General features: G+C 31.6%; 3 protein-coding genes across 6 annotated transcripts in view; 2 read left to right on the top strand and 1 right to left on the bottom strand.

The window, feature by feature from the left end:
- The window catches only part of LOC144468406 (protein gooseberry-neuro), a 37,176-nt gene extending 21,115 nt beyond the window's left edge, over positions 1–16,061 (top strand). Inside the window, exons 4-6 of the mRNA XM_078177843.1 lie at positions 12,458–12,654; positions 13,534–13,963; positions 15,772–16,061. Coding sequence (XP_078033969.1) covers positions 12,458–12,654; positions 13,534–13,963; positions 15,772–15,989 — 845 coding nt within the window. The 3' untranslated portion in view covers positions 15,990–16,061. The remainder of the gene's footprint in view (positions 1–12,457; positions 12,655–13,533; positions 13,964–15,771) is intronic.
- Atg13 (Autophagy-related 13) lies at positions 15,854–22,731 on the bottom strand. Of its 4 annotated transcripts, none has more exons than XM_078177841.1 (6): positions 22,077–22,731; positions 20,638–20,986; positions 20,322–20,505; positions 19,904–20,237; positions 19,666–19,832; positions 15,854–16,002 (listed from the first exon to the last, which is right to left on the bottom strand). In XM_078177841.1, exons 1-6 carry the CDS (start codon positions 22,227–22,229, stop codon positions 15,954–15,956), a joined length of 1,236 nt encoding a protein of 411 aa, XP_078033967.1. In that variant the 5' UTR covers positions 22,230–22,731; the 3' UTR covers positions 15,854–15,953. The 4 variants fall into 4 exon arrangements, with proteins under 4 accessions (XP_078033967.1, XP_078033966.1, XP_078033968.1 ...); XM_078177840.1 differs by lacking the exon at positions 15,854–16,002 and adding an exon at positions 16,060–16,632; XM_078177842.1 differs by lacking the exon at positions 15,854–16,002 and having other exon boundaries at positions 18,412–19,832; positions 19,913–20,237.
- A 781-nt stretch (positions 22,732–23,512) lies between these two features.
- Positions 23,513–26,231, top strand: LOC144468407 (guanine nucleotide-binding protein subunit beta-like protein 1). Its single transcript, XM_078177844.1, has 4 exons — positions 23,513–24,398; positions 24,478–24,656; positions 25,300–25,618; positions 25,801–26,231. The coding sequence occupies exons 1-4, from the start codon at positions 24,255–24,257 to the stop codon at positions 26,098–26,100; spliced, it is 942 nt and encodes a 313-aa protein (XP_078033970.1). The 5' UTR covers positions 23,513–24,254; the 3' UTR covers positions 26,101–26,231.
- Positions 26,232–26,746: the final 515 nt, after the last annotated feature.

Here is a 26,746-nt window from a genome sequence, read left to right as displayed (position 1 = left end):
ATGCTCTCGTGAAATTATCATTCTTAATGGTTATTAAAGTTAAATGACGATAAGATTACATCGCCCAATTAGCCATTTGTGTGTAGTAGACCACGGGCACGCAAATTATCGCATTATGTATATTATCTTCAAATATTGTAATCAAATGTTGCATACTCGTCATGCTTTTCGATTAAAGATTATTAAACATTCGGTACTCTTCCCCGGTAGTTCTCGTTGTATTATTAATTAAATTATACGCGTAGTTTTATGCTTGTAAAGCTGTTTCAACTCTTATCTGACATTTGCTAATAAAATACAATCATTGTTGTATCGAGAATTACATTAATTCTGTGTTTTACATTTTAGAATTTACCTTAACCACAGTATATGTAATTGTATTTAAAAATCATTATACCAGTTAAAGACTAAGTTATATAACAAATATTCTAGCACGAACTTACTTGCATTTTTGATGATCAATTTTTATCCAAGCATGTTTTGTTTTTTCAATTAATTTTCAGTTCTTGTACAATGTATATAAACAATTTTGAACGAATCGCTTTCAAGCAGCACTTTTACTTCTCAGTACATGAACAAAATTAATGAAATAAAATTAAAAGTAAAAACTTATATTTATTATATGTTTGCAATATTGACATTATATTACTGATAAACTGCTTTCTATGCATAAGTATAGATTACTTTGTTTGCACAGAACATTCTGTTGACAATCTTTTTCATATGTGATTGAATTTGATCATCAAAATAACACAATCTCGCTACAATTTTTTCCAACCCGTACACAGCGATTGATGTAGACGTAGGCAGTATATTTCTCATTAAAACATACGTCAGATCTTTCTTTTTTACTGTAGAATATCAATTTTTCACAAACAGAATCGGAATTTGCAAATATAAATATAATTACATAAATCTAAATAGTAATTGATGATATCACACAGAACATCTTGATTATATATAGCTATCAAACTTATTCACACATATTCCATGTTACACAATCTCCCACTGAGAATTTAACACTTGTTGTTACAATTTTCTTTGAATGATATATGCCTCTTGCAGTTGTAAATGTGGGCTACGAATTGACTTCGACAATCTGATCTTCTCATGGTTTCTATATTAAAATATTAGGGTAAATGTAAACTTTATTTGTTCTAGAGAAACATCGTTATTGTTCTAATCTTTATCAGCTGTCTTTCCTGCCTTTCTTTTATTTTTAAACATAAGACACTTGATTTTATAACCCTAACCGAAAGATACTTTAGCCTACGTATATCATCAGTAACTAGTGAAAGTTTAAATCGGCACAGTATCACACATTTATAAAGAAACATCCTCTGAATAAATCAAATAGACCTTACATAATATCACAGCTTGTCTGATAGAAGTATTTTATCCTGTACATTGAAATATCTTCGTTTTTTAGCTGATATTAAAAAATGCCTTTCTCTCGAGATAATTTTTCTAAATATTCTAAGCCATTGCTACTTTAATACATTAATCCCTTATTTTTTATAACTCAGCTCTGCTGTGTGTTATTATCTTTAAATGACCTTTAAAAATAGGGGTTAATGTACGGAAAATAGCAATGACCTTGAATACTTGAGAATAAACGAACTGGACAGAAAAGAAACATGAATCGTAATATTCGTAACTTTGAACTAAACAAAATTGTTTCATTATTTCAATATGCAGAATAATATAAGCTCCCCTAATATAAAGATTATAATTTGAATATTATTACACTTAGAGGAATACACGAAACAATCAAATAATAAGATGACTAGATTGCAGAAATTTGCAGAAGTAATACAATAATATCTTTAAATTATTGAAACATCTTTTACTATTCTGAATTCGATGTACTCATTTTATCAAAAGTGCATAAAATCCACAGTCTAATAATAAATGAGATATGATTACGTTACAGAATATTCACTATGAATAGTGAAAATAACACTAAATTACAAACATTTTTTTCGATGTTGTGAATTGCCGACATAGATCTGCAATTCTGTTATGACATAAGTCATAGGATAAATAACTTATTTATCCAAATTTCAATTTTTAGAAAATTGTCGATCAGTGGTGCTGACTCTTCATTACTGGATCTATTAAATAAAATACTAATAAAATACTACTGATCAATCAATTTAATACATAACTTTATATCGCATAAATATTATTTTATAAATAAATGTTCAACGAAATTCCCTTTGCCCTAAGGCTAGCTATTGCTTACAGGACTTGAATATTATTTAAATAACTCATTTGAGAAATAATAATCGTTATGATAATAGTTTTACGATGATAATTATTTTATCCAGCTATATGTAATTTGAAATAACTATACACTTGTTTCATCTTTATTTCGTTTTAAAATGAAATAAGTGTTCAATTTCTTATTGTTACTCGATCAAATATTTATAAAAAATATTTTCTCAAATACTCTATTTCAACCATCTCAATAAAGCTCACAATGCAAGCTTGTATTTTTTGAACGTTACGTAGAATCTTCGATTATTCCAACAGCAACTCAACAAACATCTATTACATCATTTCTTTAAAAAATTTAACAAATATTCACTTGATTATATAATTATATGATTAAACTTAAATACATCTACAATATGACATTATCAAAATCTTTTCCGTGATATTATTGCACGATTTATGAATGTTCATCGGTGCTTCCGTATCATCGAGCTTTCAATTATCCGAGAATAGTCTCAGTCCCTTTCGACTCGGATAATCGAGACACTACTGTATAATTAAAGTTTATGTGTGTATAATTTAGTTAAATATAATTAATTTCATTCAATAATTTTCACTTGATGTCAGACAATTAATTCAAGAATTTTTATTAATTCTTATTAATTTCACTTCCAACTTAATTCGAGGATTCTTATGTCAAATTATTTGTTATTTTACTTGAGCGAGTAATTGAAATAAAAGATCATTCAATTAAAAAATCGTTTGAACTGATAAGAAAAGATAGTTAGTTTTCTATAGTATCTGTGAAAAATAAAACTAATAAAGTATTTGAAATAATGTGTTTATTTTATAACTATTTGTTATCCTATCGCAAATAAAATCTGCCCAGGCCAGTTCCTTGTTCTCCCTTATAGGATGAATTCCAAAGGGATGCCGAAGGTGGAAAAAATTGGGAGAGGTGGCCGAGCAGGGTAGCAGTCGTGATAGGGAGCACCTCTGAGCGGATATACTCGTAGCTCGGCTACGGAGTAGGGTCGGTATAGGTGTCGGCAGGCGAGCAGGAATGACACGTAACCTGTGGCTTTCTCATTCCTTCTTATTCCGTTCCTTTGGCCGAGGCCGCCGACGAGGGATTAGCCTAATGGGTCCTGCCCACCCCTCTCATTCCTCTCCGCGTGTGTTATATGTATATCCATTCTGATCCTTTACACCACCTCCGACCTCCTACATAATCGGAGCCCGCCATCCGATGAACAACGCCGCTAAGTGATTCACAATCAGGTTTATTGATTGTATCTGATGATCGACGCGCTAAGGAATACTCGACATTGATTTAAGTAATCTCTACTCCTTAACTCTTTGCTCGCATGCCTTCGCGTATTTCTACGCCGGTTGCTCTCTTTTCGTTCGAGCGACACTGTGCAACGCGAACGCGCTCAGGCTTTTCTATTGTACGTGTGACTGCTCGGGCAAAGCGAACGTCAATCGAATTCGAACGAAATTTATTCTGGTAGGTGTCGCGCGCATCGGAGTGACGTTCTATTGCTACCTGTATTTCCGGTTACACGGTCGAAAAGATTTTTCTCGCATAAACGAAATTTCTAACCCCCTGCACTACCGATTTCCCTCGCAGTTATGTTAATTTATATCACGTAAAAAAGTACCTTTGGAATTGTTAAATAAAACACGAATCATTTACAACTGTTTAAAGATATTATTTATTCATCAAAATTGATTTTGTCGTCATAAAAATAGGTCTTATCCGAGATTATGCACATACAACAACGCTATTTGAGTGTTCTCATTTGAGTTAACGATATAGAAAAAAATCACACAGGGCTGACGGTTAATTTAAGGCAATCAGTTGCAGGGTGAGAAATATTACACCATACTTATTTTTATCGAATACTACATTTTTTACTAAAAAATAAACAAAATAAAAGAAAAAATATTTTTGTAAAAAATGAACAGAATGATAAATAGAATTTTTTATTAAAAAATAAATGAGGTGAAGATTAGAATTTTTCATTAAAAGATAAACAAAATAACAACGATTGCCAGGGAACTTGAAATTTCGTCAGGAAGTCAAAAAACATACCGAAATTGGCGTGGGTTTTAGAATAGACCAGTGTTCATATTGATGGTTGATCATGGATGAATGATCGCTATTGTTACGGTTCAATGGGTACCAATGAGAAGCTTCTTAATTGTTCAGCTGGACAATCAAGAAAAAGAGTCGCAGCAGTAAAAACCGTGTAATGCCAAACCATGAGAATCTCAAATCTCCGATCATAAAACCATATTTCATGAACAGTTATAATGCGTTTATTGAACATGGAGTCACCAGAAGTTGACATGTGAAATTGAATTAGAAATGCAACATTTTAAATAAATTCTTTGCTCGACAACTTTTTCAGTTGATGAGTCACGATCAAACAAGAGCATCGCAATTGGTTATGTATAAACTAGTCCCTGCTTACTGGAGATTTTAGAATGAAAAATTCCCGATATCTTTTTACGTAATTTATAATTATCGAGTATCAATATTTAGTTCAATCTCGAAATATTGATAACAAAAGAATAGAATTTTATTTCGATTTAAGAGATATGGATAAAATCTATAATGCATGTAGGAGAGACCGACTGATGGTTGTAACATGGGGGCGGTTATAACACGTTAAATATCTCAAAACGTATAATAAATATTACTACATAGTGCAGATATATAATGTAAACTGGCGTTTGCAACACACTCATCTATCATACTTATATAAATCCGAAATATACATAAGGAAGAAAATAATGTCACAATATCCAAAAGCTAATTCTCTTTATCGCTTCAAAATTATGATACAAGTGATTCTCTAGCAAATATATTCTTAAGTCTTATTTTAAATCTCTAATTTCATATGTCCTCGAGAGATGCTGATAGTTACATTGTATTAAAAGGCGTGTTGTAATAACAATTTATAATTAACCCTTTGCACTCGAGAGGTGACTCTAAGATACCACTAAAATTATTATATCACGTACCAGGATAATGTTTATATTATCAAAGTTTAGATTTAAAAAATTGTTAAAAGTGTAACTGTTGTATGTATTATAATACTGCCCTTTGTCTTGTAAAAAGGGAATACTCCAAGTCAGAAAAATTATTTTAAATTTACAGTTAAAGTACCTTCGTGTACAAAGGGTTAAAGTTTGAACGTTCGGTCGAGAACGATTGTAACACCATCGATCGGGGTCGATTCTTCATCTTATAAAATAAATAAATATATTTATTAACTTAATTAATAAATTGAAGATTACGATAATCTAATAACGTAAGTAAACTTTTATAATACCTAGTACAAAAGTTAGAGAAACTAATAAAGGAACAATGTGCAAAAAGTGTACGATCGGGAAGCAAGGTTGATTGTAACATTTTACCCTCTTCTTATATTTTATTAATAACTTGGATATTTCTTTATACGCAACGAAACTACTGTAACTGAATAATCTGGAATAAGTGGACAATAAGTTCGTACAAAAATTGTCGTTCCAAATACAATAGTTTATGCGTAATCGCGTTTTGAAAGCAAAGTGTTACAGCCATCCTCGGTCTCCCCTACCGCTGTTAAAAGAATCGATGATACAATAAATATGTGTAATATGTAGAAACTATGCAATCGCGTTTCGGAATTCGAAGAGTGGGAATGATTGAAGAGATATAGAATTTGTAGTTGAGGGAATGAGTGTGTCAGATAGAAAAAAGGAGCGACGTCAAAGAAAAGAGGCGGCTTGTCCAGGCTGATATCAAGCTCTGTATCTAATATGTTACGCGGCGAGGTGTTGTGCCGTCGCTGTAGTACTTGTCACACAAGCATATTAATCCTTTTTAGATCGAGAATACACGGTTGGATTCGTGTAGTGGTTCACATTCGATTATGATCTGTAAATGATATCTCGTAAGATCGCGAATGTAATAAGTCAGATTAAAGGACTTAGGCTATACGAGGGAGCTTACGTCAAACGGAATAGCATACCATTATGAAATAATATGCCGTCAACGAATTCCTTTTGATCAATCTTAAACCGTTTCGTACATCGTATAATTTGCTGCTTAATTATGTGAATAGCATTTTGTTAGTTCTTATCGTTCCCGTTAACCCTTTGCCGTATAATATGTCAGACTCGTTATGAAGATTTTGGACATGCTCTACTAGATATGTACGTTATTCGCATCTTTCAAATCGAAGTTAAATTCTATGGATCTGACATTAATATTTGATCATTAAAGCAAGGATTGATATTTAATAAACATCAATTTTCTGTCTGGCACAGGAATTTAACAGTAACAAATAAAGCCTAATCAACGTAGCTGTGGAATAAATCGTAGTTCAAGAGGCTGAGGTTATATTTTATATATTATTTTTACGTAATCTATAATTATCGAGTACCAGTAGTTAGTTCAGTAATATTTAGTTATATAAAATATAATATATAATACACAAATTTCGTCTCGATATGAAAACCGAAGACTATAATATTCGCAGAAGTTAGTTCGACAATTTGCTGAAACGGATGAACGTTTGGAAGCTTGCGAAAGATATTATTTAAAAGACAGTCGACTGTGATATTATCACTGGCCCCGAAATTCTTCAGCCCTTCCTGAACGGTCTCAGCCCTCGAGAGAACGCTGACAGGAAGATAGAGTACGCTCTCGGATGTCAACCGCTTCGCGGCTCATTGTTGGCATTTTGAAGACATTTGTTACCATTTAGGGGACCTCACACACGCTCTAAGACCCCCTAGGACCGCTGGAGGAGAAAAAGGTGGGACAGGGACGGGCCCGACTACATTTACAACCTACGAAGGTGCGGCACCTTTTCCACCATTCAGAGCGCGATTCGACATGCGGAAAGCAAAAGGAAGGCGCAGGAAAGCACCGACCCCTCCTGCAACATAACTGACGCACACTGGTACACATTCATACGTACAATACCTAACGATGTTTGTGTGCAACCGATATATTTCCCCACTTTAACAGGACCGTGTCGCATCCTCCATCGCGGTTTTCCTAACTGTTACAATGAACAATGTTGGACAGCGTCCAATGCTATTCTAATTAAAATACGCGTAAAATATTTTGTGGAATGCGAAAATTATAATTAACGAATTCTTCGGTATTTGAAAAACTACTGTAATTTGTGTTTAAACAGTTAGCTGTTGTAATCTCTTTGAAAAGTGCATAAGTCACTCTAATTATTATACTGCGGATTTTATGCATTTATGACAAAAATGGATAGATGAAATTCAGGACAGTGAAAACAATTAAACAATTTATAGATGCCATCGAATTATGTTCAATTTATTAAGCTCACTTGAAACAGAAATAAATATCTCTCAAGCTCCTGTTATCTTGCAGCTAGTGCGTGTAATTTTTATTTTACATAAAGATCCGCAATGTAGTAATTACACATAACATGAATACGATATTTTCATCGAACAACTCTTCATGGAGACGATTTTGTGCTACGACGAGTATCGTCAAAAAAGCTAGATTAAAAATTCGTCAAATACTAAATGTAATAAGTAATTCATATTCTCTGTCGTATAAAAATAAAAATTAATAGCATCGCAACAAAATACAACAGTTGAGATTATTAATTAACGCATTGAGTGCTGCGTCGCGTCGGTCACGTATGAATGATGCTAACTTTTGCCGAGTTTTCAAAATTCATTTTTATTGCAATATATTCGAATAAATTGAATTCTAGTAAGATTTCTAAGATCGGAAATAATTAAAAATTATGCACAATGATAAATTTTAACTTGCTACTTTCATTTCATCAATCAAATTGCTTCGACTTCGTAAGAGTTTTGGGACTGTTTCATTTGCAGTTAACGTGTTAATATGAACGTCTTATGGATAAATGTGTGTATAAAAGCATACAATTGATTATAAACATTAATTATAGGGCAAAAAGTAACGGTATGATGGAGTTTCTTAAATAATGTCTAATGCAATATAATATGCAAAACTGTAGACAGAAAATCATTTTTACATGAAGGAATATTAACAACACTTAAATTTATTACAATCTGTTTCTTTTACGTCATACATTGAATCATACAGGTTATTATTTTCTGTCCTTCTTATTAAAAAAATCCTGCAAAGTGACGAACCTAGGCGGCATAGGTAGATAATGGAAATGGTGTAACGATTTATACGTAGATGAGACTCTGGATCTACTAAAGTGAATATATTATAAGCGATTCTTCTAAATGTTCACGCAAAGCCTCCGTAGTATTTCAGTTTCGTTACTCGGAGCGAGAGTCTCGTTCATATGTAAACGTATAGGTCTTTACTCAGCAGGGATGCTGACCAGCACATTTGAGGATGACGTTGCTCCGAAAGAGATATTTGCTTTTGACTCCACAAGTCCTCTCTAATTGATTACACGCATCTTTTCACGCGTTCTATTCAGCCGATCGCATCTCTTTTCATCCTTGAGAAGCCGATATTGATTGCGCCTATCAACGAGCAAACCCGCCGAATAGTCGTAGATCCCTCCATGTGAATCAGGTAATTCACTGACCGGACATTTGTCGTTTGTCAACGGACGCTGTGTAGCAGCTTCCGACTTTCGATTACGTTCTCCGTAAAGTTCCAGCTAAACTCTGGATATCTACAAGATTGATTACCACACCGTCGATTTTTATGCAAGATAAAATTTGCCTTGACCAAACGTGAGAAGCGGAAGTTAAGTAGAAATGTGATTCTTCTTGTAACACATTAAATGCCGAAAATCAAGTTAAGAAGTAAGATCAATGAAATTGAAACTGAAAAGTTCAAATTTTTCATAGTAAAATTATCTTGGTAAAACTATCCTAATAAAACTATTCTAGTAAAACTATCCTAGTAAAGTTTAATATGTTCTGATACATGACAATGCCAACAATTAGTATCATCTACGTGTAACTAACGCACAGTGGATCAGAACGCCGAAAACATGACAATAATTAAACTCTTTCATGGTCTTCATTGCAGAGTTCATAACAAAAAACTTTGTTCGAATTTTGAAAAATCGTATAGCATGCGTATTTAATAAATTACGTACGGAATCTTTGTCACGAGTTTGACTTGTCGTTGCAGTGCAAGGTGTTAATGTCGTTACTAAAATCTGAGGTAAAATAGATTAACCCCGATAGCTCACTGTAACTATCAAGTCACACATCGAGATTGTATTCTTGGCCACAACGGCGTATCTTGTTCCATCGTTTCTTCTTTCATAATCAAGAAGATCACACGATCTTTAACTCTAACCCTACCACCGCCGATCAAACGACCAATATCACAGTTTTTATTTCATAATTAGTAAAATTATAAAGCTGCTTCCATTAAAAATTGATGAAAATATTTCTTTAAATCCTGTTTCACATATCGAAGTAAATAACCCCTCGAAAAATCTAATAAATTAATTGTCGATTTAAACGTTTTGTTCCCGCCGGTTGCATGTTGCGTGAATTATTTCTAGCCCACATAGAACTCACGTACTATAAAGGATTAACCAATTAAGCGGACGCAGATAAAATTTACTAAGTTCAGTTTTTTAATGTCACGTGCATACGGGCACACAGACAGATACCTGCTGGCACGAATGCCATATAAATTCGAAACGAGGGCTTAATATCGGCGCGAGTTTCCTACGGTATGAACCGGCAGGAAACTTTTGGTGATTCCTTTGGCGGCACCTTTACCGGTCCCTTTGCGTTTTCACTGTGACAAACAGAAGAGTGAAAGAATGCCTCAGAGACAAGTTGCATTTACCGTAAAGCCGACGGCTGCCCGGTTTAAACTCTTGTCATATCGTAGCGAGACAGTGCGGAGAACACGATGAACTCGAAAAAGTAAAAAAAAAAGTGTCCGCCGATATTTCATTACGATCCATTACAACCACCGCGAAACATCGGCGTGAAGACGCCAACATGCACGTTATTGTAGTTCACTGGTAACGAATCATTGCAATGCCTCTATCGAGCTTGTGGCAGCACAGATTATGATATTTGAGAAACTATTAGATTCAGACTACGTTTCCTGAGTCAATTCCACCGAGGGTATTTACACAAGAAAACAATAAAAGGACTAATGTGTCAGCATTGAGAATTTTCCAAAGTATGATTTGAGAAATTAATAACGAAGCTGAGAATGCTCAATAAATAACGTCAATTATAGGTAAAGTTGCGAAAATAATCCGTTGTCCAAAATTAACATAATAGGCATACTTTCAAACTAATAAGCATACTATTTCAAACATTCACGACTACAATTTTTCCAATATTTTATTTTAATAATGATTGTTCATTGTTCGTAATAAATGATTCTATTTTGGAATAATAGTATTCGTATTCGAATAAATTATTCGAAGAGGGATCGTCAAATTATTCGGATAACAACGTGAATAATTGTTGATTACATTTGTTTTTGCGTAATTAAGAATATGCTTTACAACGAAATATTATTTATTTATGCATCAAAATTAACAGAGAAGAAATTCATTAATAAACATTTTATTCAAACGAATGAATTTTTGAATGAATTTCCTGCACGAATAAATTCTCATTGTTATTGCAAATAACGTCTTATCCGAGTAACTTTTCATTCGGTTAAATCGTTATCTGAATAAGTTCGTATTCCATCTCATTATTTCATTTATCAATAACTTCATATTCGGCAAAATTATTATCCAGACAAATTTTTATTCGACTCGATATTTATTCGACAGCATCGAATAAAATTGTATTCGTTAGTCTTTCTCTTAACCGTCATTCAAGTAAAATTTTGGTAAAAACTCTGATTGGAATGCGCTTTTCAGTCCGTCAGTGAAATGCTTCTTAAACGCGTCGATTTGACAATGTTTTCCCGAATTCGAAAAATAGGTTCAGCCTCCACGGCATTTAATTCCACATCGTGAAGTTGATCCGCAGGTAGGGCAAACAGAATAGTAAAGTAATCCTATATTTGACAATAAGCAGTCAAGATGCGAGTAGTTGGCTGTCATAACAGACATTTCTTACCGATGTCTTCTTCGTTCATCCTGTCCGCAAAAGGTACGCGTAAGATACGTCAAGAACCGGCGTCAAATCGAGTGTAAGATTTGATTTCACTTTGCCAATGGATCATTGATTTCGATGAACGAACAAACGATAGAGAAGCAGGAAAAGAGCTCCGACATTGAGCTTCGATCCTTGTAATAGATACAAAAGGTTTCGTTCAGATGCTCGATTGAACGATAATGGGACAGTAAAAGGGACAATGGGGTAAAGTCGACTTAAGAGCAAACATTTTCGAAGTAATCGCAACGGTCATCCTTTCGGCTTACTTCTCTTGTACGGTATGGTCAATGTGTTTTCTATTATTGCCAACAAATGGGCACACGAATTCCTCATATTCTTGAACAAATAAACATAAAAAGATCCACGAAAAGAGATTCTCCTCAACAAGGCTTTGAAGTTAATGCAATGAATAAGAAGATGGGAGCATCGTCCAAATATTTCCTACCGAGTGCATTAAAGAATTTTAAGGTGTCGTTAAATTCTTTATATTTATAACAACGTCTTGTTGGTTTTGATCGATATAGAATCTTTGTTCTATTTTTTAAACGTAGTTGAGAATGAATTTATGTAACGGAAACATAAATCTATAATAAAAAACTTTTAAAATAATATATAATGGGTCTCATATAATTATGAAGTGGTGAAATGAATCGCTGAATGGTTAGTGTTCGTTAATTTTAATAAATAAAATATACTTAACATCGAAACTAAAGCAATTAAAAGAAAATTTTTTACTTATAAATTAAATTATAAGTTTCAATACTGTACACTTCAGAGTAAGACAAAAGGAAAGAAATAAAAATTATTTAGTATATAATGAATTACTGTTTTGTTACGATTAGTCAAAGTTACTTCGTACATGATCTTTTGTTCAGAATTGTTTGAAATATAAAACAAAGAAATAGCATTGATTTTTTTCCTATCACCTGAGTAGATTATAAATAATACATTGACGTTTAAATTCCTCAAATCTTTCTACTACTTTCAATTGCAATTACTCAATTTTGCAAGAGATACACAAAATTTGCAGTCTATTAATAACGAACGTTGTGAAAGGAGCTTTTACAATAATTGTCAGAAAAATGAATTATTTAGCAAATATCATTTTTGCGATGTAACACAATGTCTGGATGTCTTACAGGTCGTTGTGGCGACGAATCGGATACAGAAAGTGAACCGGGTATTCCTCTGAAGCGAAAGCAACGTAGAAGCAGAACTACGTTCACCGGAGAACAACTGGAGCAACTAGAAACTGCGTTCCAACGGGCGCAATATCCTGACGTCTATGCGAGGGAAGAGTTAGCCCAGAGGACTGGTCTTACGGAAGCTAGAATACAAGTGAGTATATCTACATCGATATTGTTTGAAAATATGGTTTTTAAAGAAATCATCCCTATCTAAAAAAAATGCTATGTCCTCGAAATTTCGTAAAATGTGATCTGATATTTTCCCTTATATACATTATTATTTCATGTTGTTAAAAATTATGTGTAATGTTATAAATGATATTTCAGGTTATAAATTCGATAAAAATAAATTGTAGAATAAAAATCGATCTAACTTAATTTTATTACACCAACGTCATATTAAAATTGTAATTAATATATTTAGCAGAAGCTTAACATAAAATATGGTTATTTAAACGGAATTCTTTCAAGTCATTCACGTTTTAAGAAGAATTGTTTCCGCGCATATCCATATGAGTATAAAATTCTATTTATTACATAAAGTATTCTTTATGTACAGAAATTTAAGTACATACAAATTTTGAAAAGTCGATTACAACCACTTTAATTGAACCAAATATTAACGCATTAGTTTCTCCAATTCAATCGGAAACATCGCAGTTACTTTTATAATTAGAAAGGGAAAAAATAAAAATGTCAAATAAAATGTATGAAAGAATGCAATATTACTGTCTTAAAATTAAAAAATTATAAATTAATGAAGTTGAAATACTTAAATATGTTAACTATACCTATATTTTACATTATTTGACCCAGCATCTATGGTTAACGTTATATATATTTCGTGTAACCCAAAACAAATCGTCTTCTTTCAATGCAACTCAGGAAAGCTAAAAGGTTGAACACGTCTGGCGTAGACTCAACCATTATAAACGTAAAAATCGTCTTAATTAAGCATTACTGGAATCTCAAATCTATGGAACATAAAATTGACCTCGACAAAAGACAGAAACTGTTCTTTGTGTTTCAGGTATGGTTCAGCAATCGTCGAGCACGGCTGAGGAAACATGCTGGTAGCATAGCTCATTCGGTAGCCAGTTTACCCTTGACTACTTGTCAGTATGCAGCTAGTCATGAACTGGCACAGCTACCGCAAGTACCTCAGATGTCAACTGGTATACCGCAAGTGGCAACTTCGTTGCACCACAGCCCGTCAACGCTGCAACAGTCAAACGCCTCCGGTGCACACCAAATCCCAGGAACAACTTCACAAATACCCACCGGTAGTACGTCCATCATCCCCGTACCGGCCACGATCAGCAGCGTTCTCCCAGGTCAAGCAGTATCAATTTCTGGACACTTTAGTTCGTTGCAGAGCCATGCGATGCAGATCGGACAGGTCCCAACGATTCAACCACCGGCAGCCCACGGAGCACAAACATCCCTTTCTCACAATGCAGGTTTGTATCTGATCTGTTCTTGCATCATTTTCTCCTTTCCGCTTTCCATTTCCTTTCTTTTGTCTTATTTCGTCTCGCTGCTTTTTTATTATTTCTTTCTTCTCTATGCTTTCTTCATTCTTCTTACTTCCTTCATCTTCCTTCATTCTTCTTATCTATTTCTTCTCCCTTCATTCGTTAGAAATGGTTGAATCAATATATCGAAGTGTGTTCTTCGTGAATATTAAAAGTGCATGTGATAATCTCGTTTTTGTTGTTATCGATTTTATATTTTTATTACAGTTGTATATCTATTATTACGTATTCTTAAATAAAATCCAAGCATCATTCTCCTTACTCCCTTCTTCTTACTCTTCGTTCTTCCTCCTTCTTTCTTCTTTGCCTTCTTATTTCTTCGATCTCTTTTCTGTCGTTTTCTTCCATCTGTTTTCTGTCATGTAAAGCCATTTTTTGAGATTCTTTTTAGCAAAAATTAGATTGTTAAATTAGGTTATTACAGCAAAAGTAACATTATAAAACTTGTAACAAGTTAACTTCAGGTACAAAAATTACATTGCACTTTGATATGGTTGTCGCGCGACCATTATAAGCACTTTAACGACTGAGTATCGTTTTTTTGTATCACTAACAACTCTGATGTTACTTAAAGTTCGAGTTATGTATAAAATACCGAAATTAAAACGTTCTGAAATAAAAAATATCGTGTACCTACGAGGTTTGTAACACATTTATATTCTATTGTTTATGCAATAGAATCTGGAAGAGATGTTCACAGTTCGAAATAATATCGATTACTGTACGATAGATTTTAAATATAAACATATAATTTTTTAGAAAATATGTTTATACGTGGAATATTTTTGTAACTAATTTTGTAATCGCGATCTTCTTTACCGGCATGTCACAAATTGCAGTTTCTTAGTAAGGATTGACTATTTTCTATACTTGATTTCCGTTATTACACACATAATATTATTTACAGGCAAGTTTTTAAATTTTCAGAATTGAGAAAGGTTTATATAAAATGATAAAAAAGCTATTAACAAATTATATTCGTATTAAACGATTATGATATGCTATATTTTTAATGATATAATTAATGAAGATAATTGAACGTGCACTTCTGTAGCAAATTTCTATAGCATTTCTTCCTTGGTATTTACAACGTTAATTTTATAAGTTATAAGAAATGCATTGCATACGATAGCTCTATGGATCCTAAATCTGTGCTCTCAATCAAAAATTGCGTCATAGTAGAAATAAAGTATATGAAATATTCTATTCTCACTAAAAAGGTTAATGACATACTATATTTATTCTTTAATTTTATTTACTTGTATTATACAATGGATTTAAAAAATCAATTAAAAATTAGTTATCGAAATAATTGACGCAATAAAGACATGATTTCGTGTCAATCAGGCTCTTCACGTTTGTATGTAATACCAGTAGAAAAAAAAAATTGTATAACCGGCATTATAATTTAGGATGTAATGGTGTAGATCCTCATAAGCGTACAACAGAAAAATACGTTAGCTGATTCTTAATGTATTAAAGCACAGATCCAGTGATTTTATAAACTATTCGCAACAGAAGAATGAAAATATATTTATCTTTAAATTATTAAATAAATTAAATCTCGCAATGAATAGCTGCCTATCATATAAATTCTTTGCATCTAGACTTCTTCAATTTCTATTTTGGTATGCTATTCTTAATTGTTTTTACCAATATAGTTGATAAAATTTTCATAAATATTTCATTTTATATTTCAAATTGTTACCCAAAACATTGATATTCACTTTCAGGAAACTCTGATTGGTGTAGAGTTGGATGGGGACAGTTCAGTCATTTTCAAGGAGAATATACGTCGAGTCATCAACACACGTCACACGTAGGACATCCTGGTACATCATCTTCCGGTACCGTCAACTCCGCACCGTCAGCGGAATGGTACGATCAGGGTTACGATTATTCTCAGCATAGTCAACTAAATTATCATCGAACTGCAGGTGGAATATTTTAGGAGAAGATATTTCCTATAATCATTTGTAAAATTCAGTCACAAAATTTATTTATTTATGTAGTTTCACTTATACAACAGATCTACTTTCTCATTTACGCTTCACATTCCTTTCGTATACAATATATATTGTATAAATTCCGTACTAGATAAGTTTAAGTATATCTTTCATTTTCTCTAGAGTGGAATATCTTTCTAATTTTTTAATAGAAATCTGAGTATATATTAAGTAGACACATATTAAATGCGTAATTTATATACTTTTTAAGTTTGCGGGAAACATGCAATAGCCGCAAAAGCAAAGAACATTATTTAATAATGCGACATTAACCCCTTGTCGTACTTTGACGAGTTCAACATGTTGAGCGCCAAACCTTTTTTTCTTCCTTTATGTTTAACACGTTATAAAATTCTGTGAAACCTGAAAATACCGCGTTATAGTAATACTCATTGTAAATTTTTGTAAAAAGTAATACTTAAGTACCTTACTTTAAGATCGCCAAATTATTTAGAATTTATTTATCGTCGTACACCGGTGACTGGCATGGCGCTTAACATGTTAATACATGAATGACGGTGATTTCTAGTAATAATCTGTTAATTCCTTAACGCATAATAGTCTCCATCCATACGCGTCCTTCCAGGCCTGTAAATTAATTTTTGAATTCGTTTCCACTTGATTTTGAAGAGACGATTGGCGTTATTTTATTCCCTTCACGAGCACGCGTAAAAAAATGTTATTCCGTTCCTTCCAATCGAAATCAAATTGTTTTCTCTTGTTATCAATATTTGCGCACTCAACTAAAGGAAGGCATACAATAAATATACTTAAATTGTCTGTTTCTTCTAAAAATGACTACAATCGTAAAGCTTTTAATCATTGTAATTGCGAAAAAGGTGGTACGGCAAGGGATTAATACACCATTGCTTAAGTAGCAAATATTTTATATTTATCTGTTAACTCCATCGGAACGCTTCTAACAATGAACTGCAACTAGAGTAGATTAAGCGTAGTTTTTATCCATTTGCTCAATTTTAATAACACGCTAAGAAATGAAAACGAACTTACGAACAATAATTAAAGTAAAGAGTGCTTTATTAAATATAAAATATTTTGTAAATTCGTGAATTAAAATATTTTTATATCTACCAACATTTGTAAATATATGTAATTACACACGATGTAAATATATTTCTAAGATGTATGTATATAAAGCAGTATGTTATTAATAAAGAACTGTACTTTTTATGTACTTCCGATATTTCATAAATTACTCCCATATTATCCTATATTAATTCTGTATAAGTATACCAAGCACCATAGAAGACAAACACCATTTTTTTATTTGTAAAAATTGTAGATTTTTTATTTGATATTTGATAGAGATATCCTACATGAAATTATGATTTGACGCAATGTAAAATTTAATCTTTACATAAATTAAATTGATGTTGAATTTGTGCTTTCGTATACAGGGTGTCCCAGTTTTTTCGGTCAAACAGTATCACTATATTCTATCAGCAAAAATAAGAAACAAATGTAATGTAAATATAAGTTCAAAAGTGTTATTTCGTATTTTTCTTATAACTTTTAATAAACCATTTATCAGTTTATGTTTATATGGCATTTTCTTATTATTTTCGCTCTTAGAGTATTCTGATACCGTTTGACCGTAAGAATCTGTGATAATCCTGTATATTTCACTTAAACAGCAACAATTTTAATTGTCAAAATACTTGTTTGAATATCTCAGTAAGCAACTTGGTACGGGTTTGGTACCAAAAGTTGGTGTCAAATTCATATCAAATACGGTTTTAAGCCAGTTTAGTACCAAAATGACATCCATTTTCTGATAACATAAGATACCAATCTGTGCACAGGTTTGACTAACTGAGCGTAAACACTTCTTTCAATCAAACATAAATTGCAAAGTAAAATATATATCCGACACGTGTTTATATGACATTTTTACTCGTTATAATGGATAGATTTATTTCCTGAAGTATAGACGTTCATTTTTATACAAATTAGTGTCGATAAAAACTTTTTAATATGATGAAAAGCATAATTTTAAAATTATATACGTATTATAAAAATGTAAAAACGCCACTTCAAATAGACTAATACAAAAACAATTGCATATTTTTTTTTAATAATTAACAGTTTTTGCGTAATTTTACGTAACCGAAGAAACTGTAACTAAATACATTTCTTCTATTAAAAACTTTGTTTGATTAAAGATGTTTCATTTAAATTTGTTCCTTTCTTTGTTTTGTATATATATATACATATATATAATTACAGTTTTCTTGTAAGTGGTGGCTCAATAAACTATGATTCATGGTATTAATTTTGTATAAAAAATTGTACACAATTACCAGCACAGCCTCATTTATTACGTGATTGGATTAATAAAATATGAAAAAGTTATATAGTTTCTTTATAATCATCAATTAATATTACAACGCTAAAGCTTAATTTACGCTATATACAAGCAATAAATTAGTTAAAGTTTTAAAATATCAAAATAAACTATTTCACAAAATGAAAGGAACACTAAATAATGACAAAAAGACTATCGAAAACTAAAGTACAGTGAATTTGCATGAAATACTCTTACAACGTTCTGCTTATGCTCCTTTCGAAAAATGAAATCTCTACTTTCATATTCTATAACTACTTAAAATATTTTAAGATTCCCTTCATTCGAAGTTACAAAAATTAAAAAATAAGCAATTTTTCGGTCATAGTTTAGTGTTCCTTTATAGTCCATATGTTATAACTAAGCATCGGTGATATTGCTCATTAAATGGCATTACCATACATGTTTTTTCGACAAAAAATATACGTCAAATTTACATATAACTTAAAAATACGCATGATACAAATGAAAGACTCTATGAAAAAAAAGTAATTTGAATCACTTTAAAAAGCAGTTTACATTCATTGATTGTATAATTGAATGTATTGAATTGGTAATCAGATATTCATGAAAGAAATATCAATGCGTCATACACTCAAAGCCAATGCATATACATTAATAACATCAGTGGACAATTTGTATTTTTATATTGTATAGATATATCTTGCGTCAAATCTCTTTACCGGAAGGATCTAGTTGAATTTAGGGATTAACCTGTCTAGAAAATTAATTTTTATTGTTTTGAACCACAACATACCATACCAAAAAGTATACTTCCTTCTGTTTATCAGTTTTCATAATCGGAATTTACAATTAAAAAAGTGAAAATAAGATTATAATATGTAATTCAATATCTAAAACGCTTAGACTTCTATCAAAATTCTTAGCGCAATTAAATGGAAAAAAATAGGACAGTAACTGATTTTTCGATCATTCTCTACAATTAGTTTTACTGACAAGACACTGATCACTCTTAATTAAAGTCAACTAGGAAGCGACTTAAACTGTCAAATCCGGCTAGATCCTTTTAAGTGACCATAAGCATTAATAATATTCAGCATGAAACTTCATTGAAATAGATTTGTGAAGTGATATTAATCACTTGTAATAAAAAATTACTTAAATCTATGACAAGATACTATATGTAGTCTTTATACAGTTACATTTCTTGTCAAAGCACCTAGCATTGTATTATTCAATCGTGATATTAGTTATTATTTTCTGAATGACATAATGATGACAGAATATCCTCATACCGCCGCATGTTTGTTTCAAATGTTTCCAACTGTTTTGTAAGGTCTCCTCCTACTTGCTCAGCTAGCGTTCTTTCTTCCATAAAAGCTTGAAGTTGAGGCGCACTTTGACATTCACGATAAAATGCTCCTAAATCACTATTAGTATTTGTACCAGCAAACGGAGTTTTCTAAAATAACATTTAAAATGTTTAAAGAAATTACATTATGAATGTACCATAAACGTAGGAACGTTAATTACCAAATCTACCATAATAAAATCGTCGTTGGCACTCGTCATTGAGCAACTACTTCTTCTAGATCCATTTTGCGAGTTGCATTTTGACGTTGTATTATCATTTATAAGTCTTTCATGATTTCCATTGCTGCTGTCTGTTGTAGTAGTTGTGGTTACAGTCTTTGTGTTTGCAGCCTCAGTGACTGTGGCAGGGGGAGGGGAAGTTTGTCTAGGAGTTAACAAAGAACTAAAAGGTACATCTGGTATAACAAAGTCCTCTTCATTAACAGTAACAGGTTTATTGACTACAAAGGCTCCCACTTTAATAGTGTCACTGAGAGATTTTGACGTTTCTTCACTGAAATATAAATGTAAAAAGATGTATCGGAATATATTTATATTTGGTAAAAATGAAAAGTTAATAATTACATTAATTGCTTACCTCTGCTGATATCTTGTGTTACGAGGACTTAAATCTGAATGAAAATGATCACTTTTTACCATTATTGAATCACGACCAGTATGAGTAGGAGAGATAGTCATCTTTGTTCTATATGATACTGATAAATGTATTGTACCCACTGGTGTACACAATTGTCCTACTCTAACATTTTTGTAATTGTCACCTTAAAAAACATTTATTTTAGTAAGAATAAAACAACATTATTTTAAATAATTTATTCAACTTATAAATGTAGAAAATGATTAGCAAGCATGACTCATATGACAACTTTTTATACAGTAGAAAAATTATATACCTAAAGTATGTAACTGTGGTTCTCCTACATAAATTTTATAACAAATAACATAAGAATCTGGGCCTTGCCGTCTACTCAGCTTATACGCTGGTGTAATTCTTGATACAGACAATAATGACTTCAATAAAATCCCCATTCTGTTATATACTGTGTATGTTACTCGGATGGTAGGATCGCTATGTTCAGGCAAAACACGAAGACTCCATGTTTCTAAAACCATTGTGTCACCTTCAACTGTCCTTAAAGAGATTTCGATACAGAGAGGTATAGTTGAGTTAACTGTTTCCCCGCACAGTGCTCTTTTAGCTTCGGCCAAAACTTCTGGTACATCATGAATAGCTAAGTTGAACTATATAATCCAACAATAGAAATGTCAGACACTTTAAAAATATCCAGTAATTTATAGTAAAAGCATATATATTGTTAGTGTATATTTTACTTCACATTATAATAAAACAGTGACATCTGCTTCTTACTTTTAAGAATACAATTATTAATCATTTTTAATTCTTTAGTTGCCATTAGGTGACATTTAAAAATACACAGCTGAGTAGATACAATGAGTAAGAATATAAACCTATCAACTTTTGAAAACTCTATACAATGTTCAACTAAGCATCTTGCTAGAAAACATCTGGTTTAAAATATATGTAATGAGATCAAATATTTTGAGGTCAACTTGTAGAAAAATATCATGAATTGCGTCATATAAGATCATCAGACTGTAATATTTTATTAAATTACATAAAATTCAATTTTATTAATTCTTTATATAAATAAATTTACATATATTTTGTTACAATTATTTTTTATACTGAATAAATATTTATTCCAATTAATTAATACTTAGTTAATATTATAAAAGAATTGTTTAATTACTCATTTTTGAGATCATTTATTTTACGTTATACTTTTCATTTTTACATTTAGTTAAATTTGATATCCTTACACATGTACATGTTAAATCTCATTTCAATTAATAAAGGATTCTTTAAACTTAATTGTAACTGATGCCATACTCATTTACTTATTTATTTATTCATGTATTATATAATTATATTGTAATAAGAAATAAAATAATGGAGAAATAAGTAATAAAAATAATTTATAATATAAATAGTTGTAAATCTCACTGATTCAACATTTCATTTCAAGTGACAAACATAAAATAAGTATAATAAGAAGTCATTGGACATAGGTATCTCTTCCATGTACTGTTTAACTTCATTGTAAAGGTGACAGATTGATGAAGATAAGATTTCACAGAAATTTTCACACAGCTTTTCGCAGACATAAATTTAATAATCTAAGATACATCAAAAAAATTTACGATTTATTTATTAACATTAAAACTCTAGTATAAAAAACTAAAATAACATTAAATTTATAAATTGCAGATATCGCATATATTTAAATTGGTTTAAAAAAAATATGCTTACCCAATCTGTTCCAGATGAATTTGGTTTGCACTTTGTGCTGACCTTTTCACCCGATCTTGACTGCACTATGATTTGTGCAGCTTTCAATGCCAAAAATTTAGTAAACTTATCCAAGTCCCTTTTATCTTGCATACTCAATCTTAATGCGGACATTTTAATGCTACTGTTTTCTTATAATTTTTTCAAGAACAACACAGTTATTAAATCCTAATAACAGATATCTCTCAACTAAATAAAATTTCGAATATGCCAAAACATTATTCCTTTCGACTGTCTTTAAAATTACATGATGTCATTGTATTTGACAGTCACACGTGTTAACGATCGCATGCCAGTAATTCCAATTCTTCCTATGAGTTCTTAGTGCAAGAACTCCAATCGAAAAACGATAATTTGACAACAGCATGGACATCATATCGTTGCATTGCGTTGCGAATAATTCTATAACAGGTTATGTATAACGAGTCGATCTTATTTTATTTTACACAGAATTCAAATCACTGTTGACTCTATGCAGCGTCAAAGTTGAAGATATTATTCGAGTGAGTTGATAATCTGAGATCTCTTTTTAGGAGTAATACACCGTTGAACAAAATGCAGTAGGTTGCACAATAGGTTCACTTGGTATCGTTAAGGCGAATACGCAACGTGTACAAGCATGTTATATCACTTGTGTACAGTAGTATCTCGAATTTGGCCAGACTCTCCGGCCGCAGCACGCTACGTTAGCGAAAATAAAAGTAAACACTACTTCACTCTGATTGGCTGGCGATTCATTGCTAAAACAGAATTCACTGTGGATGGATTGAACAATGAAGTGGTGGAGACGCTTGCAAAACCTAAGGGAGATAGAAAAATCGCGTCAAACCTGAGGTATTACTGTATACAGGGTGTCCCAAAAGTCACTCGCAATCGGGAAGTAAAGGGCTTCTGAAATTATTTCTAGAACCTTTTTTCTTAACGAAAGTTCAATTCGCGACATTGTTTATAAGTTATTAACGATAAACAGTGACCAATGGAAGATGAGATCAGGTAAGGCAAGACAGCCGATCCAATGAGGGGAATTGAGCTTGGTCCGATCGTTAGTACCGTCAGTCAAGCTCGCTTCTCGTAAGTCAGCGTTTTCCTTTAATAACTCGTAAACAAAGTCTTGGATTGTATTTACCCCTCATTTATCAAGTGTGAGTAACTTTTGGGACATCCTATAGATTTACACTATTTTATGCGTACAATCAGGCAAATTTATTAAAAACTTAAGAGAGTATTCTCGTGTGAAAACTTTAAAAGAATGTTCAAATATAATCTTCCTTAGGAAAATTCATGCCATAGAAATAATTTAGTTTTGAATGTACACAGACTTACAAATTTTGACGTGATGGCGCGCTACACCTAGCATAATGTGAGAGACCTTTGGTCTCTACGTGCTACATATTACATGCCGATCTTAAGAAACACTTGTTTGTCATAAAATACATACACATACTGTACATCCTACAGAACAGTTTTCTGCGGCGTATATCACATTGTGTGCAATTGTAAACTTACTTTACCCTTGTTCAGAATCTGAAGATTATTGATAAACTGAATATTTGTATGTGAGAAATTGATCTACAAAAATTAATAATTTCTGTAGTCCGCCGTGTGTGAAGTGTAATTCTTACATTTGAACGGTGTCAAGTGCACAATTCCAAAAGTTCTAACGTTCAAATTCGAAACTTAGACAAGTTTATGGGTGATAAAAAGCTTCGCATATTCTTGGTGCTATTATTTATAATACAAAACATCATGATATAAAAGCTACCTAGTGCTTTGTAAACGGAGAAACGAAATAATGAATTATTCCCATCTCCGTCTCCTGTCCCATTTCTAAATTTTTCGTTTATATTAGACTGCTGAGTTTAATATCTCTAAACTTAGTTTAATGTTTTAGAGCTATATTCTGTACTGTTTATAAATTTATCAAAAATATATATCAAATATTTTTAAAGTGTTAAATACAAAGATACGTATTAATTTTACTATTTACTTTACATTTTTTTTTAAAGGAATCTATAAATTTTCTATAAATATGTGTTTAAAATAAAATGTTTAAAATTTTAGTTCAGAAGTTCTACTAAAGTATAATTTGAAGTTTTACTAAAGTATATGCTATAATAAGATCAGAAAAACTTCATACTAATGGCGTTACTTCCGCCGGATCCTATATACCTTTTCCGAAGTGATATGGGAAGTATTCATTCTATTCTTTTTCAAATAACTCCCCATGTAGAGCTACTATATGCAGGTACTGGTAAAGGAAATGTTCATATCTGGAATTTAGAAGTAAATACAATTTTTTGATTTTTCTTACATATTCATATATAATAGTTTACATTACCAAAGATATTATGTTTCATGCAAGACAAATCGGCAGTTAAGCCAAATTAGATCAGGTCAAGAGTCATGTTTAAGTTTACAAAGTTTAGATGGAGAGAACTTATTTGTACAACATAAATGTGGTTTAATAAATGCATATAAAAGAACCGAATCCAATTGGAATAAGTACAAATCAATTGATATAGATTTTTATCATTATTGCAGGTATTTTTTATTTGTATATAAACAATTATCCTTTTTATAGTGGTAACTGGTAATACTTTACCGTTGTCTCCCCTCTTCCAAACTTTCGACAAATAACATATTCGTTTTGGCAATTTGTTCAGTGTGGAAATCCTGATCACGGGTGGGCTGTCCGGGGTGCGTCACGAATGCGTAGATATACGCAGAATTCATGTAGTAGTAGTAGAAATTTCTTGAGATTTATTTATTTCCGTCAAATACAACAATTTTATTTCGTGTTCAGCATGTAAAAACAAATAGAATGACTCTTTATGTATTAAAAGTTTGGGTGGCAACAGTAAAGTTCAGCCTAAGAGTTGTGGGGCCGGTTACTTTGGGGTTACCATTTCTTGTGCCTTTGGTTTGTTTTCGGACATAATTAATTTTATATTCACTGAACAAAGTGTAATAAATTATTTTAATTAAAAAATAAGCGAAACAAAAAAAGAAAAATTTAATTTGTCCTATTTAATAAATATACAGTTAATTATCTCCGAAACCGAACTAAATCCACAACAATTGATCACCGTACAATAATCGTCTGTACTACTTCATAACATTGTAATCTAACTTGTTTTAGTTTAAACAACTTATAAACGTATTAAAATTAAAATACCAATGACAGGTTTCAAACATTTTCTCAAAATGAGCTATTTGTACCACTTAAGGAATCTAAAGTTGGAATATTATCTACAAATACATTTAGCATGGAGTTAGAACTGAGTCCTCCAAACATTGAAAAGTTAGGAGAAGTGATGGTAATCAAACCATTGAATAATCAACAATTGGTTTTAGTGGGTTATGAATGCGGCAAATTAAATTTATGGGACCTTAGGCAAAGAAAGATTTTGAATTATTTAGTAACTGAACCATGTCCAATGGCTTTGGATTTTGATACTACTTTAATGAAAGGTATAATTTCTGGACCTTCCGATCAGTTACAGGTAAAATATTTTTATTGTTATCAATATCTGTTAAAATCAAAAGTAATTCTTAGAAAATATAAAATAATTTAATTGAAGATGTATTTGTTAAATTTTTATTTAATAAAATAGGTTTTTTTATAAATTTAAGAATGTTTGTTACCCGATGTTTATTATTACAGTAATTAATTTTTCATTCGTAGGTGTTTACTTTGTCAGAAAATCATATACTTTGTGACAAAACAAAAATTAAATTGACAAATCCTGGCACATCTGTAATCACTATAAGGCCTGATAATAAGATTGTAGCAATTGGAGGATGGGACAGTCGCATTCGAATATATTCGTGGAAAAATTTAAAACCATTAGCTGTTCTGGACCAACATAGAGATACAGTACAAGACATTGCATACTCTTGGGTTAAAGTAAGAACATATGATAAAAGTATAATGGCTACAGCTGCAAAAGATGGATATATTGCATTGTGGAATATTTACAATTAACTTAACTCAGATCCAAGTACTTAAGTTTGTTAAAGTTCATTAGAGAATTTCATTATAGAATTAAGAATAAAAATACAAAAAAATTTGTATTATATTGTATTATATTCAATAAAGTTATACCTTCATCAGTAGCTCCTATCAGCACTCAATTCCTTAGATCCTGTCTACAAAGGATAGGAACAACGGAACAAATAATTGTATAGTTTTATATACCTAGTTCCTTATTTTATACGAACATAACAATTATTATTTAGGCTATGTAAAAGTTGGAAAATTTTTAAATATCGAAAATCGAATAGATGATATTCCCCAATTTATGCTGAAATATGTAAATCAAAATTTTCTGTTGCACATGCTTACGTGTGCAATGCTTGCGACAATATAGCTATATGGGAAATCTGTGGGTATGGGTTACATAGATTTTATTAATTATTTTACGTCAAACGCGTAATGAAGTTACCCAGTTAAATATATTTGGAGTCCAAAAATGGGTCGATTGTTTTATTAGACTTCTTTCTGCGGAACACGCACACTGATTGTATCTGCAACATACAAAAGATTAATTAACTCGACGCTAATTCTTTAATTTATGTTAAATAATTTACTTCGAACAAATATTTGACAGCAAAATTAGCAATCAAAAAAT

Source organism: Augochlora pura, chromosome 4 (genome assembly GCF_028453695.1).
Source record: "Augochlora pura isolate Apur16 chromosome 4, APUR_v2.2.1, whole genome shotgun sequence".
In the NCBI taxonomy this organism is placed as follows: Eukaryota; Metazoa; Arthropoda; class Insecta; order Hymenoptera; family Halictidae; genus Augochlora; species Augochlora pura.
Note: the sequence above shows the minus strand (reverse complement) of the source record. Positions and strands in the feature narration are given on the sequence as shown.

Coding starts and splice junctions, on each gene's coding strand:
- Atg13 (XM_078177841.1), bottom strand. CDS start 22,229: ATGTCCGCATTAAGATTGAGTATGCAAGATAAAAGGGACTTGGATAAG. Junction 20,506..20,637: donor ACCACAGTTACATACTTTAG/GTATATAATTTT, acceptor ATGTTTTTTAAG/GTGACAATTACAAAAATGTT. Junction 19,833..19,903: donor ATTTTATTATGGTAGATTTG/GTAATTAACGTT, acceptor ATGTTATTTTAG/AAAACTCCGTTTGCTGGTAC.
- LOC144468407 (XM_078177844.1), top strand. CDS start 24,255: ATGGCGTTACTTCCGCCGGATCCTATATACCTTTTCCGAAGTGATATG. Junction 24,657..25,299: donor GATTTTTATCATTATTGCAG/GTATTTTTTATT, acceptor TACCAATGACAG/GTTTCAAACATTTTCTCAAA. Junction 25,619..25,800: donor GACCTTCCGATCAGTTACAG/GTAAAATATTTT, acceptor TTTCATTCGTAG/GTGTTTACTTTGTCAGAAAA.